The 22,293-nt window shown below is 35.3% G+C and overlaps 2 protein-coding genes and 1 long non-coding RNA gene across 21 annotated transcripts in view; 2 read left to right on the top strand and 1 right to left on the bottom strand.

The window, feature by feature from the left end:
* LOC136855128 (aftiphilin-like) overlaps positions 1-2,095 on the top strand; it is a 102,095-nt gene extending 100,000 nt beyond the window's left edge. For all 19 annotated transcript variants that reach the window (XM_067132004.1, XM_067132001.1, XM_067131996.1 and 16 more), the window contains one exon: positions 785-2,095. In XM_067132004.1, coding sequence (XP_066988105.1) covers positions 785-1,026 — 242 coding nt within the window. In that variant the 3' untranslated portion in view covers positions 1,027-2,095. The remainder of the gene's footprint in view (positions 1-784) is intronic.
* A 627-nt stretch (positions 2,096-2,722) lies between these two features.
* Positions 2,723-5,999, top strand: LOC136855127 (uncharacterized). The gene is made up of 2 exons (XR_010857917.1): positions 2,723-3,939; positions 3,986-5,999. It is a non-coding gene; the product is annotated as an uncharacterized lncRNA (long non-coding RNA).
* A 5,173-nt stretch (positions 6,000-11,172) lies between these two features.
* The window catches only part of Zfrp8 (Zinc finger protein RP-8), a 53,387-nt gene continuing 42,266 nt past the window's right edge, over positions 11,173-22,293 (bottom strand). Inside the window, exons 6-9 of the mRNA XM_067131986.1 lie at positions 21,621-21,794; positions 16,077-16,171; positions 13,025-13,135; positions 11,173-12,851 (exon numbers count right to left, since the gene is read on the bottom strand). Coding sequence (XP_066988087.1) covers positions 12,672-12,851; positions 13,025-13,135; positions 16,077-16,171; positions 21,621-21,794 — 560 coding nt within the window. The 3' untranslated portion in view covers positions 11,173-12,671. The remainder of the gene's footprint in view (positions 12,852-13,024; positions 13,136-16,076; positions 16,172-21,620; positions 21,795-22,293) is intronic.

Raw genomic sequence — 22,293 nt, 5'->3', positions numbered from 1 at the left:
AAGGTTCTGCCTTGCTTCCCTCTAAATGAATGCAAGGCATATTTACTTGAAGATTGATGAAAATACAGGTAAACAGTACCCACTTGGAGTTATTCCTCATATTTGAAGAATGACAAGCACTTTATTCTTCTGCAAAAGCTTACATCAATTTGCCTTTTAGTGTACAGTACTAAAGTAACTTATTATGACCTTTTTTTTATGATATGAAACTTGAAAGGTACTATTACACATTTTCATTTTTGTGAACTGTTATAAATATTGAAGGTCGGTAATTTGACCACTTTGAAGGTCATTCCCAAAATGACGTGAACAGAGGCAGTTACAATACATTTGTATTTTTCACCCAGCTTGTTTAAAGCTTTTTCCGTACATATTCCCATTTTAAACCATGGCATTTTTATAACCAATTTGGGACAAATGGTAGAAATCCCTGGAAGCTGGAAAGAATATGAAATCAAAGTTTTTGTCGTCCTTGGTTGCAAAGTTGGTGCTTTGTAGGTCTGAAGGTCTTAATGCCTTATATATATATATATATATATATATATATATATATATATATATATATTATATATATATATATATATATATATATATATATATATATATATATATATATATATATATATATATATATATATATATATATATATATATATATATATATATATATATATATATATATATATATATAATATTAAATTAAGGAGACCATGTTCCATATATATATATTAGAAATTAAGGAGACCATGTTCCAGATTACCAACTTAAGTGCTCTTTGTCGTAGGTCTTGAAAGAGAGTTCCTGAGTGAGGGGGAGGAAAAGGGTACTATTGGCCGCATCAAGGGCCCCCCAGCGCCCTCACCATTAGTTCAGCAGATCCTTGGCAGTGGAATGAACAGCACCCAGTCAGCAGCAACACCTCTGCAATCACTTAGTTCTGAAATAAGGGAAGTTGTGGAAAACCTCCCAGACATTGGTTTCATGCGAAGCAGAGTTCTGATGTTCCCTATACGAGGAGAAGATTGAGGATTAAGAATACTTTATTTGTAGCAATTAAGAGAGATCATAATTTTCATTAGTGAAGAATGTGTTGTGGAAATTTTATTTTATATTGCATAATTATTGAAAAAAGATATACAAATACTTTTGGATAAAAGTTATATTGTTTGATTTTTCTCCAAAAATGTTTCGTAGCAGTATCAAAACATCATCGCTGCAGTTGACTGAACAAATTCGTTTCAGGTATTGTGGAAGTGGCATTTGGCTTGCTGAGTAAGTGTGAAAATAATTGCTAATGTTCAAGTCCTGCGGTATGTATTGTCATATGGTGTGAGAGTTGATGGAAATTTAGGCAAACCCTTAATATGTCAAGTTCTGAATTTTAAATATTCTAGCTGAAAATGTTATGTAAATTTTATCAAAAAATTTTATCATATGAAGAAAGTACCTTGCAAGATTTGTAAAGCTAAAACATTTGTATTGCAATGCAACATCTCTCAAGAAGGAATGGCTATCACTAATGCCATAATTGTTGAGAAGTTGATATTTTCAGAGACTCAAGCCACAGCAAGTGACCATGTCTGTGTAATTTTTTAATATGTTATACAGCAATGTATGCTGTTTGTTTCTTTGGAGTTGGATATGAGAAACTATTGAACTCATATCTGGTTTTTATTGAAGTTCTGTGTGGTATAATAGTGTCCCTGAAAATGCCATTATCTAATGTTTCCATTATGCATAGTTTCTTTATCTAGGAAATTTTTGTATTTCTAGATAAATTTGACACCTATGTCACCACACAAGTGGGTACATTCAGGTTTTTAGGAAGGTTTTCCTCAAACTCATCACAAATGATCCAATTAGAGTGGTTCCAGAAACAGTCTTATTACACCAGATAGATGACCTTTGTCAGCATGATGTACATTTTTGTATGTGATTTTACTTAGAAAGTTTTGATGGCAAAAAATGAACTGTGCATATGTCAGCATTATTGAAAGTCCAGTTATGTAAAGAGAAACAGCTGTGCTGAATACCCATGTAAAATGCTAATATCAGTGTTGAAGTATTAAATTTAAACATTTCACATACCAGTAAATGTCGTAAGTTCTTTGGTTTCCCTTACACAGTCACATTTGTGTTGTTTCTTAATTTCACTGAAACACCATTGAAAGTTCAGATGCACATTAGTTACATAACTGAGACAAGGAACGGAACTTCAAGCAGGGTAAGAGTTTCAGTTGGGAAGTTGTAATAAATTTTAAAAGTGGCATGAAAGCAAATTTATCGTAAATTCAATTTATCTTGAAGGTATGCAAAGGTGTAGGTACAGTACTATTAAATACATCACGCCTCTTTTGGGACAGTTTTAGGTTCTGTTACTTTGGAGCCTTTTTTTTTATTATTAAAATGGTCTTGAATTATAAAAGGAAAAATGATAGTGTTTAAGATTTTGGTGGTGTTAAGCCTTTCCATTCCATCAAACTGGAGGTTATTCATGTCCCGGTTTTTACGGTTCCGGCTTCGGCGTTAGTATCTGACGCATGTTGTCATTTGTGCATTACAAATAAGTGAAAATGGCCCCAAAATGGCAGAATAATCATAATTTGAGGTTTTTGATGTTAGTTTACATCGTTTTCAATGCACCCAATTTTTCTTGATTTTCGACGATGTTCCGGCTTACGGCGAATGGCGCAAGAAGCGGAACCCCGTCGTAACTGTATAGTCATGTGCATTACAAATAAGTGAAAATTGATGAGGGTTAGAGATGCAATTTTTCTTGTAATAAGTAACATAGATGGTTGTTAATTGCAATACATATGGAATATCTATTTTTGATAAAGTTATCTCAAGTGTTATGGGATTGACATACAACTTTAGTTGGAATTTCGACAGGTTTTCCTGGGGTAAATTTTCCATAGGTTGGGAATATATGAACTCTGTTATCTTTCACTTTGCCATAGATAGAAACTTTAGTTCATTCCATTCTCTAGTCATACAGAAAACTAACTTTCCAACACACTCATCAGCTTAACAAGTATGGGTTACTCAATAAACGAAGTTGAACATTTTGAGCTCTTAGGTTACTTAGTGCAAAACAGTCAGGGGTTTCCTTTGGACTTTGCAGAAATAAGATCAATTCCTACACAGGTTGATGGTATGCTTGTTTATTTATTATGAAAAAGTTTGAACAATGGTGCAAGACATCATTTGCATAGTTATATAACTGAAGAGGATCGATATGAACAAAAAATATTATGAAAACTGTAAGAGCGCTGATGTTCATTCATACTTACTGTATGAATGAACATCAGCACTCTTATTGTTAGCACAAAAGATAAATTCGGCTACATTTTAAAGTTTCATTCACATGACTTGAAGTGTCTGTTTTCATTGGCATTACATATTGGTTTGGATCCTTCAGCTACATTCTTTCTCATGTGAACATTAAATGGAATGAGGATGCAGATGGAGAAGACAGTCAGTTTTGAATGTGGCAAGATTAAACCCCCGATATAAGTATGGATTTTTTCACTGGGGGGCTTTTATGTTTTAAGTATTTTTATTGTGTATTTATTTAGGTCATATTTTTCATGATCACCCTACAAGTCAATTTTTATACAGTGGTGTCTGTCATAGTTTAACCCACTGCTGTTCACTTCAGACCACTAATTTTGGTCATATTTCCTTAACAGGAATTTTTTTTTTTTTTTACAAATCAGGGAACTTAATCCTATACTTCATATCCTGGCCCAAGAAAAATTTAAGCTGACATCATCAAAAAGTTGTAATTTACTAAATGCTACTTTAGGTATGCTACTAATTGATTGATTGATTATGAAATTCAGGTCTTGAAGACCAAGCGCCGGAGCCCATCAGGATTATTCAGCGCAGCAATGAAGATGAAATATATAAATTAATGATGTGACTGATAATGAAAAGGTGAATGATAAATATATAAATTAATGATGTGACTGATAATGAAAAGGTGAATGATAATGTACTGAAATAGTAGACCAAGTTATAATTTGATTCTTTTCCAGTTATATCAGCACTACTGCACATAATTCCAGTAACAGCATTGCTTTTGTGTATGAAAGAAAGACTGGTCCCGTCTTATTTAATATGATGAGAAATTTTTTAAAATTCAAAAACATCAAAATATACTTGGGTTGCGGGCTTACTGTTTCTGGGTGAATTATAATGGCAGAAAGAATCTCAACATTCTTAAATTTTACATTTTTTCTTTTTTTTTCTAAGGCTTCTAGCTCACTGGTTTTGTTAAACTAATTTTTTATTACTAGTAACTAAACACAGTATTTCCAACGATGAATGGTTATACCTGGTTGTATATTTATGCAGGAGGCACGCTTGAAAACACGGAAATGGTACAAGTTGATACGCAAGATCCTGTATTCTGTCATTTTGCTATAAAAATTATGGTGAATGCTATCACAGAGAATAAAGACCATGGTAGATCTACAATATTAATTTCTAAATGAATTTATGAAGTGCAGGCATTCAATGTTTGCTATATATGCTCCTGTCTCGATACATGAATTGAGTGAGTGTGATGTGAAATAAACCTTAAAACATTTTAAGAATAGTGATCATGAAACTGATACATCTTTGAAAATCACAAAAAATCCTGAGTCAGCCTTCCCTTGTCACTTGTGCAAAGTATAAAAGCAATTTGTAACAATTGAAGAAAGGGTATTGTCCTTCAGGTTTTTTTTATTTGTATTTGGTGGCCTAGTGAAGTTATATAACTGCTGCAATGACAAATGAGCCTATGTTAAAACAGTATTATGCAATCATGAAAAATGAGCTTCAGTAGTTTGATAAATTCGCAGTATCAGTCATCATTATGAGAAATTTTTTTTAGGTTTTAAGGAAAACTTGAAATGATTTTGCCTTCTATCATGTTGATCTAAGTACAAATTATGTTGCAGGAATATACTTTTAAAAACATTGCAATAGCATAAGGCATTGGCAGTATAAGTACTTAACACTTGCGCTCAAATGTTAAAAATCCAGTCATCTTGCTAAACTTGAAGTTATTTATTTATACTATTGTTACCAGTTGTAACCAACCATATGGGCTTAAATGTATAAACATTGTATGATATTTTAAGCTTAATTATGCACTAATGATGGATGGATTTATAATCCCATAAATAATGGATATAGATTAAACCATTTGTTTATGAAAATCTTTCTACTCTACTTGAGTACCTTCCTAATTAACTTGAATGAAAGTCTCTGCTTGGCAATCAGCATTATGTAAACCATGCAAGGTGGAAGTGAAGTGTGTATTGCATTAGTGATGATATATATTCAGCTTATATTTTGGGTAATATATTGGTTTTGAAGTATTATGGTAAGTGGCATCTGTAACTAATAGATACATAATGTCAATTTGTTTATCAAAATTCATAAGCTATATGAATTTGCTGCACTTTCCCTCATCTTTGAATCACATTTAAGACTAAAAAAGTAAAAGTATTTTTGGCACAATTATTTTTGTTGTTCAGATCACAGCATTCATGATATTACCTTATGAATAATAAATTATATATATACACAGTAAAGAAAGTCCCCTTATGTAAAATATTGTATACAATATCTAATCAAACCACTTATGCTGCTTATGTATTTACTGTTTTAATATTTACGAGTACATTGAAGAATGTACAGTAATTTTTCTCATTGCAAAAAATGTAACTGTAATCAGATTACAGTGAAAGCCTTACATAAAAATAAATTGATCTTTAACGGTAGATTAAGAAACCAGTGAATTTGTATGGACCTTAATTTATAATTTTCTTGCGTTTAGATTGACACAAGGAGAACTGTACAGTATAACCAAAGACTTTGTGATTTTAATAATTTACAGTAGGATGAAACAACAAAAAATAAAGGTTGAGTAACTTCAACCACACATTCCACATCATCCTTCACAGTGACCTATGTGCTATATATAAATAAATCTATGAAGTATGCTTAAATTTTTTACATACCCATGATACTGCAAGTAACATGCATTTCAAAGTGCCATTTCCTGAACTTTGCATGTAAAGGTGTCAAGTAACACCTAAACTTGTGAGACTGTACTTAACAGTTACACTATTATTTTTTGCTGTGCTACCATTTTAGAGGTGATCCATTTTTAGATAAATCTCTTATTTGATTGTAAAGTATGGATTATTTCAGGTTAGGAAGTACAGTATGATTAATTGCTGTTTGCTGTAAGATATCTAGAAAATATTCAAGTGCAGACTGTAATATAGGGTCATTGTTACTTAACAGACTTGGTTACTGATCAGTTTAACAGACTTTGTTACGTACCAGAAAGCCAAACCCCTAAAGTGTCTGGTAAGTGGAGGTGCTGACGTAATATAATAATAAAAACACTGACATTTGTTTAAAAGCGACACTCAGTATGTGCCCCTTGAAAGTTAAAATTAAGGGGCGTGGAAGCACTGTGATTTGGCAGTCTCATTTGACTAACACCTTGTTAATTACGAAGTCAATAATTGTAAAAAACCTTACTCTGCACAACTGCTCTCCTGCTGGCACCAGCCTGCTAAGTCACGAAAGACAAAGACCCCCTACACATGCCAAGGTCACATTACACAATTCTGCAAGTTGTCATTCTCCCTTGTGGCTCCAATTTGTGTGCAGATATACACAATAGATTTTCTCTTTTAGGGTTAGCAACTTTTTGCATTTTGACTTTGCCAAGTCAATTCCAAACTGGCTGGCACCAATATCATTTTTACATGTGTCATACAAGTCTTGGATTTACCATTTTCTCTGACAATTTGTATTAGCAACATTTTAGTGAAATTGGTCTCTTAATTGTTTACATTGCTTGGGTCTTTTCTGGTTTAAAGATTGGAATAATTAGGGTGTAACACCAATCTTCAGGGAACAAATTTATATAAAGGTGCTAGATATCTGATAATTTCAAAACCATTGTTATCTACCAGTGGCAGATTTGTTTTGCTATGAAAGGGCGCAATCTAATTCTTCCATACTGAAATTCCTATTGTAAAATCTATCATGTCGTTTAAAAATTTGAGGGATGTGATTCAGTTACAGATTTTATTTTAGAAAAATGTTCATCTAAGGTCTTGTTGCTGCTTTAGTTTGCAAAATTTTCTCCTAATATGTTACATATTTCTTGGTGATTTGACAAATGTCCCTTTTATTTTCCTGAATTTTTGCCATTCTTTTTGTATGGGAGTATTGTTGATGTTGTTAGCTACATAATGTCTCCATATTAGTCTCCCTTGTACATCTTCATTTCTAAACACTGCAGTATAGTGTGTCAGTAAGGTTCACTGGAAGCTCCAATCTTGAATACAGTGCACAGAACCTCCAGACTTGTTATCATCACAGGAAGACCAAAACCTTGCCACAGTTAGTGTGTATGAGGTCAGGATGACAATGTCCTCATTCATCAGCTACATCTCTAAACTAGCATAATACACACCATTCAGATTTCATCCTACCTTATTACCACATTATCACTTTGACTTGATAGTTTAGTTAGGCCTTTGGACCATCCTATGGAGTAAAATCTGGTTGAAATCCCTAATTAAAATATAAGAAGAATAATAATTATAAGGAAGTAGACCATCACTTGAGTATGTTCTATTAAAAAGGATGGTTGCATCATGCAAAATAATCTTATTCTGAGTCTTCTCAATTTTCTTTAAGCTCTTTTCTCTTCTATGTTAATATTTGCCAATAGCTGGCCAATGTTCATACTTCAGCAAAGAGAAGTATATTAACAGTGTTTCTACAGCAGTTGTATTCTCTATACAAGTGTAGGTATTGAAATATGGTGGGATAAATGTGGGCTCTCTTGGATACTGTAAGGTATTCCTTCCAGAGTTTCTTGTGTCACCGACATTCCATCCAGCCCTATGGCCCTTTTCAAGATGGGTGAGATGATTCTGGAGACAAGGGGTGTGGATGGAGGTATATAGATAAGGGGCCAGCGTTGTAGTTGAGAGCAGCGCTGAATTCTCACTGGTCACAAGAGGATTGTCATCCCTGAGGGAAGCCTTCTCCCAGACAGCAATAGTTGCACCCTTCCCTGCGTGCAAGTGTTGGAAGATGCGAGGGTGGGGATAGTAGTAATAGGAGGATTGCTGGCAGTAGATGAACGCTCCTGACTGGTTCACCTGCCAGGGATGCTGGTGGGTGTCGCCCTTTGTGCAGAAATTGGGAGAAAAAGGTCTCCTGCATGGTATTCAGATTGTGCTTCTCTCTTCCAAAGTGTAGGGCTTCCATGAGGTATAGGTGGCAATGGTCAATTATTTCAATATTAGGGATAATGTCACCCCTTTTTATCCTGGAATTATTGGCGGTAATGTCAACCATTTTTATCCTGGAATTATTGGCGGTCCTGGTGTGATTATGTATGGCACCCCGCTGAGCGTGGCAAGAGATCATCTTGGAGAAGCGGATGGTAGCCGTAGCCATACCAATGTAGGTACCGAGCCACTCTCGGATGGGGCATTTGCATCAGCAGACCACATTGGTTCTCTTCAAGGGATCCTGTGGGAGGGGGCCAGGTTATTCTTCCAGACTGCGGTTTTTCTATTCTTGTAAAAAATAACGAGCTTGATCTTTTTCTCAGGATCAGATGGGCTCATGTTGCCTTCAGTGATGGTTAGTTATTTATAAATGATTTGTTTAACCAGACCTCTGAACCCTTTTAGGGTTGTTCTTGGTGTGGGGACCTTCAGTGATGAACTTAGAGGGCGAGCTCTTCATCTTTATATTCATTGTGGAATATAGGTATTGCCCTACTTACAATGGGGTTAGGTTCCAAAAAACCCATCGTTTGTTGAAAAAATCGTATCTCGAATATGGTCTAGCCTACACTAGGGTAATCAATACCATCTTATACATATATGGTAGCCTAGCCTACACTACACAGTATAACTATACATATATGGTATAGTAATTATTAGTGTCAGCTAATTCTGCAGGTTCAATGCAGATTGACTTATGACAATTCAGTATATAGAGAAATTGAATAACAAACAAGTCTTAGCCTACACTTTGGTATATCATATATGGTAGCCTAGTCTACATTATACTGTACTCTATTTTCACATATTAACACCGTATTATACAACATCAAAATAACGAATGTGCATCTTTTACATGGATCTTTTAAAAAGTTGTTTTACTACACTATATCCAATTGTATATATCCTCATATTGCATTTGCATTATAAATTGCGATCATAGTGATAAAATGTTTTGGTTTTGGAACCAACCACGCTGTGATTATTTTGCTGCATTTAACTCAGTTCAGAGTGCTTTTCTTGCTTCTAGTTAGCGTAAAATAATCTCTAGATACTTTATTTATATGGGACAAGGATATTTTTCATTATACGAAGTGTTTTTAAGTTGAAATATAACTTAAATATATCTCGTGAAATTAATTTAGCTATTTTTTTCGTTAATAGATGACGTAGGTGGCTGGCCGTTTGGGGGCATGTTTGTTTTAGTGTAAAAAAATCAAGATTCCATTCGCTATTTTCTGTCGATTTCATCATCATAATACGAGCTTTAGGTATTTATCTTTTATTGGCGTGAAAACAGCAGTAATGTGTGTTCTTTCATGCCCAGTAGGTTTGATTAAAATACTTTGTCTCCAATTTTATTTACGGTCGAGTTTCATCCATGTTGCCGATGCACGATAATTTATAGCCATTAGCAGCTTGAACATTGTTTTCTCGGCTTCAGCTACAACTTGCAGCTTAAATTTACTGTAGCAGTATATTTTCTTGCCGATCTTATCTCCAATCTCCAAAGTGGATAAGGGTATAATGTAAAAATATATCAGTCCTATTGTACTTGTCATTTTTAACATAGCTACGGTGATTGTTTAACCGTACGATGATTGAAATACAAGCAAAACAGTTGTTATCTGATTCGGTTATTAGCAAAACAAGTTTCTTGTTCGGTTGTTTATGGCTGTACGCATTTTCGCAAGAGTATAAGGTTACTAACAACACTTTTATCATTCTCTTACTTTTTTAACTAGAAGATGGAATAAAGAGATGGAGGAAAAGAAGTTGGTCTATTGTAAGCTGGTCTCTCTTGCTACCTGATTGTACGCTGTTGCCTGCGCCCGCACAAAATTTAAAAATATTTTCTAAAATATTGTCGTATCGGTATTAATTGCTAACCCCATCGTAAACTCGAATTATCACAAGACGAATTATCATAACTCGAGCACTACCTGTATTTCCCTATAGAAGAGCTTGATATCATCAGGGGTGGTGTGGCAAGGTTCCTGATGGCACCATCTATTCATAACTTTTCTACTGCACCTGTCCATATCCCAATTTATATATTCATAACTTTTCTACTGCACCTGTCCATATCCCAATTTATATATCCGTTATTTTTGAGAACCAGGTCAACACGTTCCAGCTCTGCATGTGTCCTTCCAAGAGAAGCAGTGCAAGAGAGCTCTTTTAATAAAGGAGCTGGTGGTGATTGTTTATATTGCTTGGGATATTCACACTCTCTATTCAGACACATGCCCAGGTTTGTGAGATTATTTTGGCGCGAACTCTGGAGATAAATTAAGATAAGAGCTCATTGTCATTACCAACCTTATCTATCAGTAATTTGAAATGAGCACAATAACTCTACCAAAATATTTTACCTTCCTGTGAATAGTCGCATGCTTTGCATAATGAAATCTGTGCTTTGTATAGGTACATACTGATAATCTGTTACATAAATAAAAGTCTAATTTTACCAAAATCGTTGATCTCACAAATCCTCCATGTGGTTATCAGCAGCTGCTTAACTTGCTGAGGCACTATGACCTTGTAATGTATTAAGGGGGTTCCCTTTAGTGAGGGATAACAATCAGACAAACTTTTGTCTACATGGCTGCTCTTTGCTAAAACCGCATTATTCTCTGTAGTATAGCTTAAAAGGTTACTTGGAAAATATAAGTATCTAAAATTTGTAGCTATCCTACCTTCATGTTATGAATGTTTCATTTTTTATAAAATTCGTTTTAAGAGAATGAGTTTCAAACAAGGAAATTTATATTACAAAAGCTCTTAGTTCCTTTGGTCCTTGGTACTGGACAACATTTCAGGGATTATAAGGATACAACTTGAATAACAATCAACATTTATTATAAGTGTACTCATACCACACAGCATAATTAAATTCTGTAAGTCTGGACATACCGTTAGCATCCAGTCACAAAAATCTTTAAAATCAAAATGCATCCTTTCAAGACTTATTACTCTATGCAGGAACTGCTTCCTAAATTACCTAAATCTACAAAACACATTACAAAAGTTTAATTTCCTATCAGTGAAAGTCTCATAACAGTCTAAGCATCAGGCACATATTAACACTCATTAAATATAGAAATGACAAACTTGACAGGTTTCATAATAATACTGCCGTTAACATAATCCTTTTCAACTTTAATTTAATGACACGTAAGCTTGATAGCTGAATTTCAACTATCTCCCAAGACATGACTTAATAAGCGATTAAGTGTAAAAGAAGATATGATAAATCTTTAAGGGAAGATGAATAAATTTAGAACAATCGTACTGCTGATAAACATTGTACCATTCAGTTTTAATAAAGCTGATACAACAAAAACACAAAAGAGGCCCGAGGGAAAATAAAAATGGAAACCATAGCAGTTCCCAAATCTTTTAGGGGTAAAGCATGTTGAAAGTCTATCATTTTGACTAACGATAAAAAGTAACTACACAACCCAAATACTACAGTCTGTTGTTGTCTAAAGTATATGACATCCTCACATGGTTCACAAAGCAGTTGTTACCCTTTGAAATCGTTAAATTTCTTATATTTGCTGAAAAAATAACTGCTAATTCTAATGATACTTTGCAACAATTTTCATGCATACTGGTTATACAGTACTTGGAAACATTTCAGCTACTGTCATCAGTTCACCCACACTTTAACAAGAGAACATGATGGGTATGGCTGCACAAGTCAAATGCATTGGACGAATTTTCTTTACAAGTTATGAAAAACAGGTACTGTAGATAGAACGAGTCAGAAAAAAGAGAACACATATTCCAATTTATTTTTGGTGTTTAATTGGTATGAAGGACCAATCGGACAAGTAAGACACTGATAAATTGGTACAATTAGGTTGAGAGATAAATAAGATTGATTCACACTAGGCAACAGCAAAAGAAAGAGAAGGATGAATCAAACAAGTTGGAGTGTAAAGCTCAAAAACAATCTAGTTGAGAGAAATAAGATACATATCCAGCAACAAGGAAAGAAAGAGATGGACTGTCTGGGTTCTCGCATGAACCACAAGATGTTGATGCTGCATTTCCATCAGCACACTTGTGTGTACCAACATAGATCTGAGGGCTGTCATTTCCAGTTCTTCCAGAATACCTTGCTAACATTAAAAGCCCAGTAATATCACGGGGTGACTATACTACACAGCCTTTTATTGTTTACCAGCAACCAAATTATGTATATTATACAAAAATCTTTCAAGGAAAGAGGCAAACTTTAAAATCTGAATTTACAACAATAAAAACAGCAACCTTCAACAATCAGCCAGTCACATATGAACCCTAATAACAATGCAATTAAAAATCTTACCACAGTCATTTCTGGTTTTTCATTACTTGGGATATAGGAGAGTAATCTTGTTTGTAGGCTACTTCTTCAATATACGCTTTGCTCTGTTCACAACTGTCTGGACAAGAATATACTAAAACGGTGCCCCAGTCGATACTTTTTCCTGTGCTATCAACTTTCAAGTGGACCAGGAGTTGAGGCATTACCTAGTAAAACAATTACAATTATGGTATATGAATTTACCAATCCACTATGCATTTTTTACTATTTTTACATTATCAATGCATAACACTTTCACAATAATATCAGATTTCAGCTTACAACACACTAAATGACACAAAAATATTATGTATGTTGTTAGAAACTTGCAATAACTCACCTGAAATTCAAATTCACGGGGTTTACTGCATGCTGGACATGGTGGTATATCTTTTGGCTTATTTTCTGAAGAAACCCATAAAGGCTCTCCTCCACGATCATATCTAATTACCTGGAAATATATTTAAACATTCTGACCTTTGAAGCATTCTTGTCTTCAGAGCAGTCTGCAGACCTAATTTGTAATGAATCTGAAGTTTACATGAACGTTTAAGTACCACCTACATTTTTCTAAAGGATCTTGGTTCTTCTTTTGGCCCCTGGTTACTGTACTTTGTGCCTTGCTTTACATTCTTCCCCCTTGGTTTCCTCCAATATAGCTGACAATTTCCTCTGTCTTGTTCCAGTTTTTATCCTTCATTCAAGATTATAACTGCTAAATAGTTGTTTGGTAAAACTAAATAGCTCTATGGTCATTTCAAGATTCAAAGATGCAAATGCTGTGATGCAGGATTCTGGAGGGCTTAGCTTCCTGGCTGTAGTAATAGTCCCTTGGAAAAATTTAAGGTCACAGCATCCTCAGATTGGTTAGGTTAGAAATAAAATGGAATATAAAATTTAGTCCAAAGGCCAAGCACAGGGCCTGAAGGGGCGCTGCAAAGAAATTCAAGTAGTCCCTAAAGTGCATCAAGTGAGGTGCACTGATGGCACTACTCCCCAACAGGGGGTTAGGTTAGGATTATTAAGCAAGCTTAGCATGCAATTAAAGTTGAAAGGCACCCACATCATTTTTAAATTCAACCAAATTACTGAGTTACATTTCCAAACAATCCTTTTGGGTCGGCCCTATGAGCATCTAAATGACACTTGGTGGTCTAGTTAAACTACTTTATGGTAATAGTGGTAATCCACTTACAAGCATGACTAGTCCGTTACAATTTACTTACTAGCATGGCATGGTCACTCTAATCTTAAACTTTCAATTACACAACTTCAAATTTTAAGAAATATTTTTATTTATCTTATGCACCGTTTGAATCCCACAACATGAGTAATAAACGTATATCTTTCAGGTCTTCATCAAATAATGCAATTCAGGAAAATGTCTAAAGTTTTGATTTTTCTGCATAAATTTTACTTTTCATACACTGCATTATTTTTCCTTCAGTATAACATTATAGTAAGCTGTATAAACAAACAAAATAAGCTGATGCCGAAAATAAAATACCGAGCTATGTAAACAAACACAATAAGCTGATTCCTAATTTAAACCTAGTCTCACCAATGCTACCAATACTTAGATTTAAAATCTAGTGACCCTCTTGGTGTCCCAATAGAATAATTTACAATCTATAAGCATAAAGTTCCAAGCTCATAAGACATGTTGGGCAATGTCTGACACATATAATTACTTTATGAAGTGGGGGGCAATATTTTAAAAGTAATCTCATACCCACGTACGTTCAGTTGCGTGGGCCAATTAAAGGCTAAACGTCTTCCCACTACTTTACAAAGTCCACTCATTCTTTTTAACCAACCCAAATGATCACAGGCTCATATGATAAAGAAGGTGGAATTTGTTTAGCTACCTGTGAGTTTTTCCATATGCCACCTCTTCAGATAATCAGAACAAATACAGAGAAATTTGCAGACCACAGTATTCACTACAGAGAAATTTGCAGACCACAGTATTCACAAGTCTTAATACAAGAAATATTCATATTTTGACATACAAGGTTATTTAAACCATGAAAACATTTCACTTTTGCTGTAACTAAAGAAATGTCTAAAGTGTTTTTTTTTATATAAGAGCATCCTTTCGATTATAGGTCCAAGGAAGTCCCCAACAAATATCATATATGGCAATTGATTCTCTAAAGTTACAACTGAATGAGGTTATCAAAACTAATTAAAAAAGGATGAATTGTCAGAAAGCAGAAAGTTGCAACCAGGGCTGAAGGGGTGCTCCGTCAACCTTTAGTACTAATCATACTGTGTCACAAAACCCACACTGTAGGCAGTAACCCCTATACAGGTAAAAGCATAAAAAAAGATGTGTTCTTCCTATTGGACATACATACATTCATAAACAGATTTATACTGGCTAACTTTGTACACAAAATGTGAGGCATCACTCAGATGACTTTATGCCATTTCATCCTAACATGATTTTGTAATTTAAAATAGAAAGAAAGGCTTACATACTGATACACTTAGGAAGAAAATGGTAAACAAGCATAAAACAAATGCTGTCACAAAAGATAATCTTTAGCAAAACTCCATTTCTTTGGCAGCTAAAATCTACCAAAAGTACTACTGTATTCAACAAATTTTAAAATCATATTTTGGTTTAAAATTCATTGTATAGAAATTTCAAGAATTAAATGCATACAGTACTTGCAATCAGTGAATGAAACTCGACAGTATATATCTTCAATTAGTGTAATAAGCGTAACAATGGTTTCAGATTTGAAATCTTGTGTCATAATGAGACTCAAATAATTAAAAAAAGGAATGATTTACTATGGTGGATTAGATGGCAAATGTAAAATGGACAAAAAAACCTGGCCAATGTTGCAGAGCAACAACAACACTTACAAAAACAGTATTTCAAACACTCGACATATTCAAAGTCCATACTCAAAAACAGTATACTGTACTCTCAACGTGTTACCTACACTCTGCTTTAAAGTAAACAGGTTTGACAAACAATTTTACAAATAGCACTGATAAATCCAACATACATGTGTATATTATAGGTGCATTCCAAATTCATATATGCAATAAACATGTGAATCAAATACTGTATATCAATATTTGAAGAGTGTATAGTCATGCATTTCTGTTCATTTAATCTGATGTCCATCAGCAAGTAATATAAATACTGTAAAGACTTACTGTAAACCCATGTTACTATCAACCTAGTACAATAAATTTTCAGTACAAAAAATTAAAATAGTGCAAGGAATTAAATTGTGTGCAAAAAAATCAAAGAGTACATAAATTATTCAAGGGTAAATCAATTTCCATCAGTACTACATGATCTTGATTACTACACATTCCCAAGCTCCAAGGTGATTGCTATTCACTGTTAAAGATGCCATATTACCTACCTGGTCTTCATATTCTTTGATACGAGTTCTAAACCTCTGGAACTGCTTGTCAGTTTCCTTCGTCGCCATCTTAAGAAGGTCTTGAGTATCAGAATCTAGTGAGAAATATAAGTTCCATGAATTTCTTAAATTTGCTATTTTCTACTAGGAAATGAAAATTACAATACTGTATACAGCAAAAGTATATAACATCAACTGTTGATGTCTATAAATGTGACCAATCTCTCACAAGATACTGCATCCAATAACAGAAGCCAGCATTAAATCTTGCATAAAAATTAATCATTTATTAAGTTATACTGTAATACGACAATAAAAATTAAAAACAAGACATACACAGCCAAACCCTCTAAAAGATGAAAGGCATACATGTGCAAATGTCATGGCTACACAAGCAAAAAGGAGTCATTCAAAAAGCAAAACTCAAATTCTGTTTGTTCTAATTCTTTGCAGGATGCAATATCTAACAGTGAACAACTGTACAAAATCCACATCTCTGGAGCTACTAAATGTCTGATCTTATTTAATTCTCTAGGTACAGTCCTTTTCCTTTGCCTACACATGCACACACACACTGCCACTCTTTACACAACGTCTTCCTCATACATCTGACAACACTGATATTACATCTTTTGTTCTCATCACATTTAGGATAGAAGAGAGGAGTGTCAAGCAACTCTTCTAGGAGGTCACTCAAAAATCAAACAACTATTTTCTAACCTAGGAAAGTATCATAGCTTAAGAGCCATGGCTTTCCACTATCTTGGATTAGTTCTGTTGCTTGAAGAATACTTGAGCAGATTTTTCTGATAATTTTCTCTCGTTTTTGTTTTTTATTTGAATGGTGTGCTGAGCACGCTAAAGGTTGCCTTTCCCCCATCTTGTTCTATCTTCATCTTTGATCATCCTTTTCAAAACCATACATATTATACTTCCTTCAGCCAAAGTGGCTATCCTGAAGGGCACCTTGCCTTGCATGGTGTGTCATCTCTGCCATGTTGACCATTTTTTCTGACATTTTATTATCCATTGCCTGGTTTTGACCATACAATGAATTTTCAGGATAGTCAATTTTAATACTGAAGCAATAATGCACTGAACTCAATACTTGTGCTGCTTGAAAATAAGTCTTTTAATGGTTTACAAAACTAATGCCAGCCATGTTCATAGTGAAACTAAGCTTTCCTGATTTTCCAAAACTAATGCTTCAGACTTATTCTATGGACATTATAATGGAAAGCCAAACACCTGACCTACATGACCCACACCCAGGATTAACGCTCCCCACTAAGAAGCAGATGGGCAGCATAACCACATCAAAATAGGATGGTTAAGTAGTCAAAAGATCAAGCAGGTCCCTCATACAGATAATGTCCCTGTATTCTGATCTAGTTTCATTCCTTCTGATGATTAGGACAGTAGTCCTTATACACCTTAAGGATTTTGGTGTTTCAAGTGCATTTTTAACAATATTCCAGGATTTACACAAAGGAAAAGGGTTTTATTTCATCCTCATCCTAAAAGAGCATATTAGTTCTCTATTCATTGACCCTTGGACACACTGCACACATGGCAAACTGTTTCCGCATTCAATGGACTTACAATGGACAAGATGCTGCTTTGAAGATCAGAAGTTACAAAAAAAGTCACTCAAAAACAGGTTGGAATTTCTTATTAGATGCCATGATGACCATAAGCAAAATTCTCCTCAAGAAAGAAAAAATGCAGAAAGAACTTTTTTTTGGAATAATTTATTTAGCAGAATCTATTGGATAATCCCATGGCTTCTCAAGAGCAAGAACAACATTGCTTATGTAGAAGAGAGTTGCCTTTGATAGGTATGCTGGTGATTCTAAGATCCAAAATAGGAATAAGGTTGCTGTATTGGGCCTTGGTTTGTCTGAATTTTCATATTACATCATGGTAAGGACTTTTTCAGATTTCAATAGACTTTTTCATATTTCAAAAGTCAAACAATTTTGAGTAATGATGTAAAAAACCAGGTTTTGACATAGGAAAAACCTATTTTTGGTAGCGACTGTGAGTTCTTGAAGGAGTTACACTCTCAAGTTCCTCCCAGGGCTCCATAAGAGACCAACAGTCTCAAAGAATTCTCTTATAGTTGGTCTCGGCCAAAATAGTACATGTTGGCACAGTGATAGAATATAAAGGACTCGGGACAGGAGGAGTATATCTCTTGTCCACACATCAACTGCCTTGGCTTTTTCCTTTGTCTTACTTGTACAGATGTGACAACAGCACATATGTCAGCCATCTTCCTCATTACACATCAGGTCTGTGCAAGATGAATGTTCACCCTGAGTCCCAGGCCTTTTCGTCACGGAAAGTGGGTGGGTTCGAGGACTCACAGCAATACCAAAACTAGGTTTTTCCTACATCAAAACCTTTTTGATAGCGTAGCCGCTGTTCGCCCTCAAAGGAGCTTACCAAAGAAACTGGTAGGTGACAAAATGGCTTAGCTCCTAATAAATAAATCTCAACAACCCAGATAAATTTTTGGTCCTAAGTATAGTCACTGGTTATCATCCATTTTCTTTATCCTGGATACCCATTACGGTGTCTGATATAAAGAACAGGAAACAATATAAGAAGCTATATTGTACTATTCTTTATGGTTCTAAGGTGACTAATCTAATAATATTGGGTTTGGCTGTGGGATTATTGCATCTTCCCTGATAATATCTCAACATGACCACGACTCTTGTGGCAATAGTTTTTCAGGAATTTTTTAACCAAGGTTAAGTCACAGGTTATTAACCATTTTCTTTATTCTTATAGGCAGTCCCCGCTTACCGCCAGGCTCAGTTATCGGCGATCCGGTTTTACAGCGCTTGTCTAGTGATGAAAATTGGCAATTTTCAGAGGCGATACATACCTAACAGAGGCGCCAATTTTCGGTTATTGCCATGCCATCAGAACAGAACCCCCGCCGATAACCAAGGACTGCCTGTATATATATTATCCCTTGTTGTTTTATAGTGACACACCCAATTATGTCTGGTCTGACTGCTGGATTATTGTGCCTTCCCCATTTCAAGAATACTGCCTCAAATAACCACCATATAAACCGGAGACTTCTTTGAAACATTTCTGAAGTTAACGATTTACTCACCTTTTGAATGTCATGCAACTAAGGAAAGAGTTAAGGGTCTGCCTTTTTGATGAGGGCCACTAAAATAATTTTCTGCCTATGTAGTGAGTGGTTTGTTTGTGCTAAGGTGTAGGAAAAACAGGCATAACATTTTATCTGAAATATCGAGTTCCCTTATCAGAAAACGGGATTTTCTTGTTAAAACGTTCTCATTCTTGGCCAAGAGACAACAGTAAATGACAACTCAGTTGTCCCCATCTAAGAAAGCCCGGTATGCTAACCCCAGCTCCTCATGCCAAAGCGGTCAAGAAGACTGCCTTTTGGAGCGTATGAGTTGTACAGTACAGCATTGGACCCACTAAACTGAGGGGATGACAGGAGTCTAAGAACCTTATTCGGGGACCTGATAATGGGAACCCTTACAGGAGCTGGCCTTTGCAGTGCAAAAGACTGAAGAAGGGAATTCACAATTTCTATATTAGAAGAAATTCCAAAATGATAAAGCAAGTGTCCCGACAGCGCCGCCTTGTATGCCATGACTGTTCTAATAGCAAAGCAATTGACTTCAAAAGATATATATTATAAAATGTATAGCTGTTTCAACAGATTTTAACTAAGCTCTCAGTGTGGAGGCAATCAAACTGCATTTTCTACATAGACTGGTGTGTTGGATAAATGCAGTCCATAGTTTTTGCACTAGGTACCTAACACGGCAGACTAGATTTCAAAATCCACACATGGAAGTCACAGTTCAGAAATGAGGATGCGTAGACGACGTCCCCTGCTCCTGTCTGGGATAGAACAGTGGGTGGTAATAAGATCTATTCTCTTGCCCATTGTTGAAGAAAAAAAAGGGACCAATGACTATTTGGCTAATTCGGGGCCACTAAGTAAGCGGTTCCATTGAAAGCTAGTAGATTGTTCAAAGCCTTCAAAATCTGGAAAAAGGAGGAAAAACAGCAAATTTTTAAAGTAATTTGTACTTTTCCTAACACACAAACCTGATGGTCTATACAAAGGGATTTAGCTTGAGGGGTGGCTGAGGTGGGCCGTAAATGAAAAGACCTTCAGGTTTGTATGTTGTTCCTACACAGATACAAACCTTTGGTCTTTACATAGGAGACTTACCCACTGGAGGGTGGAGTCTTAGTAAAGCTTTGAACTGACTGGTTTGGTTCTACCCACCCAGGAATACCTTCCTGGTCTGGAAGAGCTGAGGAAGGAATCCCACACCTCTAGCTTGTTGGACATATGGGATGTTGCAACTGCTAGACTTCTGGGCCTAAAGTGATGAGTTGCATCATTACTTTGAAAAAAGGCGTGGAAGAATACAAGTGTCGGAGAAAATAAAACTTGCTAAAAAAAACCATCAGGTTTGTTTTATTGTCTATCCCTCTCCCCTTGTCTAGAGAGGGGGGGACATGCATCCAAACCATCTACACAAGATGGACAGGATGCCATCATCATGTAGTCATCCGCAAACATGTCCGTCCAGCACGGGACAGTTCACTATCTGTTTCTTTGTCTACAGAGAGAGACACGTAAAAGCGAGAAGGGAGGAGACCAGTCACTCACACACTTTCTCTCCCGCTTACCAAACACCTTAGATGAGATGCACATGTCCCCTAAGGGAGCCAGATGAACCACATGACTTGTTGGGCAGCCACCACAAAATCCAAGGAAAAGTGTGTTCAAGATTTATGGGGAAGTCATGAAGATAATACGAGCTAAATGTGGTCTGGTGTGGCCACATACTTGACTGTATTACCTGCTGAACTGCCAGGTTCAACCAGAATTCAGAGAAGTCAGATTTTTTAAACTATCATCCTTTTTACAAGTTTTGCATGCCCTTACTGACAAACACCACCCACTTTTTTCTCGAAAAAACTTCTCAGTTAGATATACAGTAAGTATGTGGTAATTTTACCAATGTATATTGCATTCATGACATTTATTTAAATACAAAAGTATATCGCTTTACTATGGAAAGTACAATTGTTTCTCATTTGAATAGTGAATAAGACCAGAGTTTACCATTGCTACCCATAAATGGCCTCAGTGCAACCTTTTTCAAAAAATACTAGGAAAATCCAGTTCTGGCCATTTATTGTGATTATGAGACTTACAGTGTAATGGGTTGAAATTTTGATGAGAGCAAACTTTTATGATATACTGAGCATCATCAAGTGTTTATGATTAGAGAATATGAAAATATCCCAGCCTATCTTTGTATATGCTAGGAGAAGTGCTGTACCAAGAGAAAAGGGACCATCATCAGACTACCTGTCTACTCATAGCAGAGTCCTATTCTGTCTCCAGTGTGACTGTTGCACTGGCTATACCTGCTACCTTCACCAATGTACTACAAGGTTCACAAAAAACAGAGCATTCATATAATACATTAATAAACTGAGAGGATCAGCTCAACTTACCATCATCATAAGTACTTGGCACCTGCCCAGAGAGCAGTAATTTTTCATACTCCTTCATAACTTCCTCCTCAGTCTTAGGGACTTCTTCCTCAAGTTCCTCTGGTTCCATTGAAATTTCATGCTCAGGGAATAAAAACTGCTTACTTCCAGGACAAGATGTATTGCTTACTTTATCTGTGGAAGAAGAAATGGTATTCAGCTTAATGAAAGAAAAGTATGAACTTATCATAGTGTGTTCTTAAAACATATTCACTATCATATCTAGCTTTAGGTACAATTTCATAATACCTGTTTCATAAATAAGGTAAGACACGAAAGATGCACTGTATAGTATAAACTTTTTAAACTTATATATTTCAACTCCATCTCTGACATGAAAGAATAAATGACAAATTTTTTATCTGCTTTGCAAAAGTTGCCAGAAACAGAGTACAGTAATCTCTCAGACATCCAGATCTTCCTTATTCGGAACTCGACATTATCCAACATACCCAGACCAGGGACCAAGGACCAAATATATAAGACACTACCCTACTTACGAATATTCAAGTTATGAACATTCAGAGATATGAACAAAGTTGATCGTAAATTAAAATTTTGTTCGGAGCGCTCTCCTTTGCCACCTGTAAGTTCACAATTTTGTACTGTGTGCCTATTCTCCTTAGTTACAATT

The sequence above is a fragment of the Macrobrachium rosenbergii genome, chromosome 30 (assembly GCF_040412425.1).
Source record: "Macrobrachium rosenbergii isolate ZJJX-2024 chromosome 30, ASM4041242v1, whole genome shotgun sequence".
NCBI classification, from domain to species: Eukaryota; Metazoa; Arthropoda; class Malacostraca; order Decapoda; family Palaemonidae; genus Macrobrachium; species Macrobrachium rosenbergii.
The sequence above is the reverse complement of the archived record's forward strand: the minus strand, read 5'-3'. Positions and strand labels throughout refer to the sequence as shown.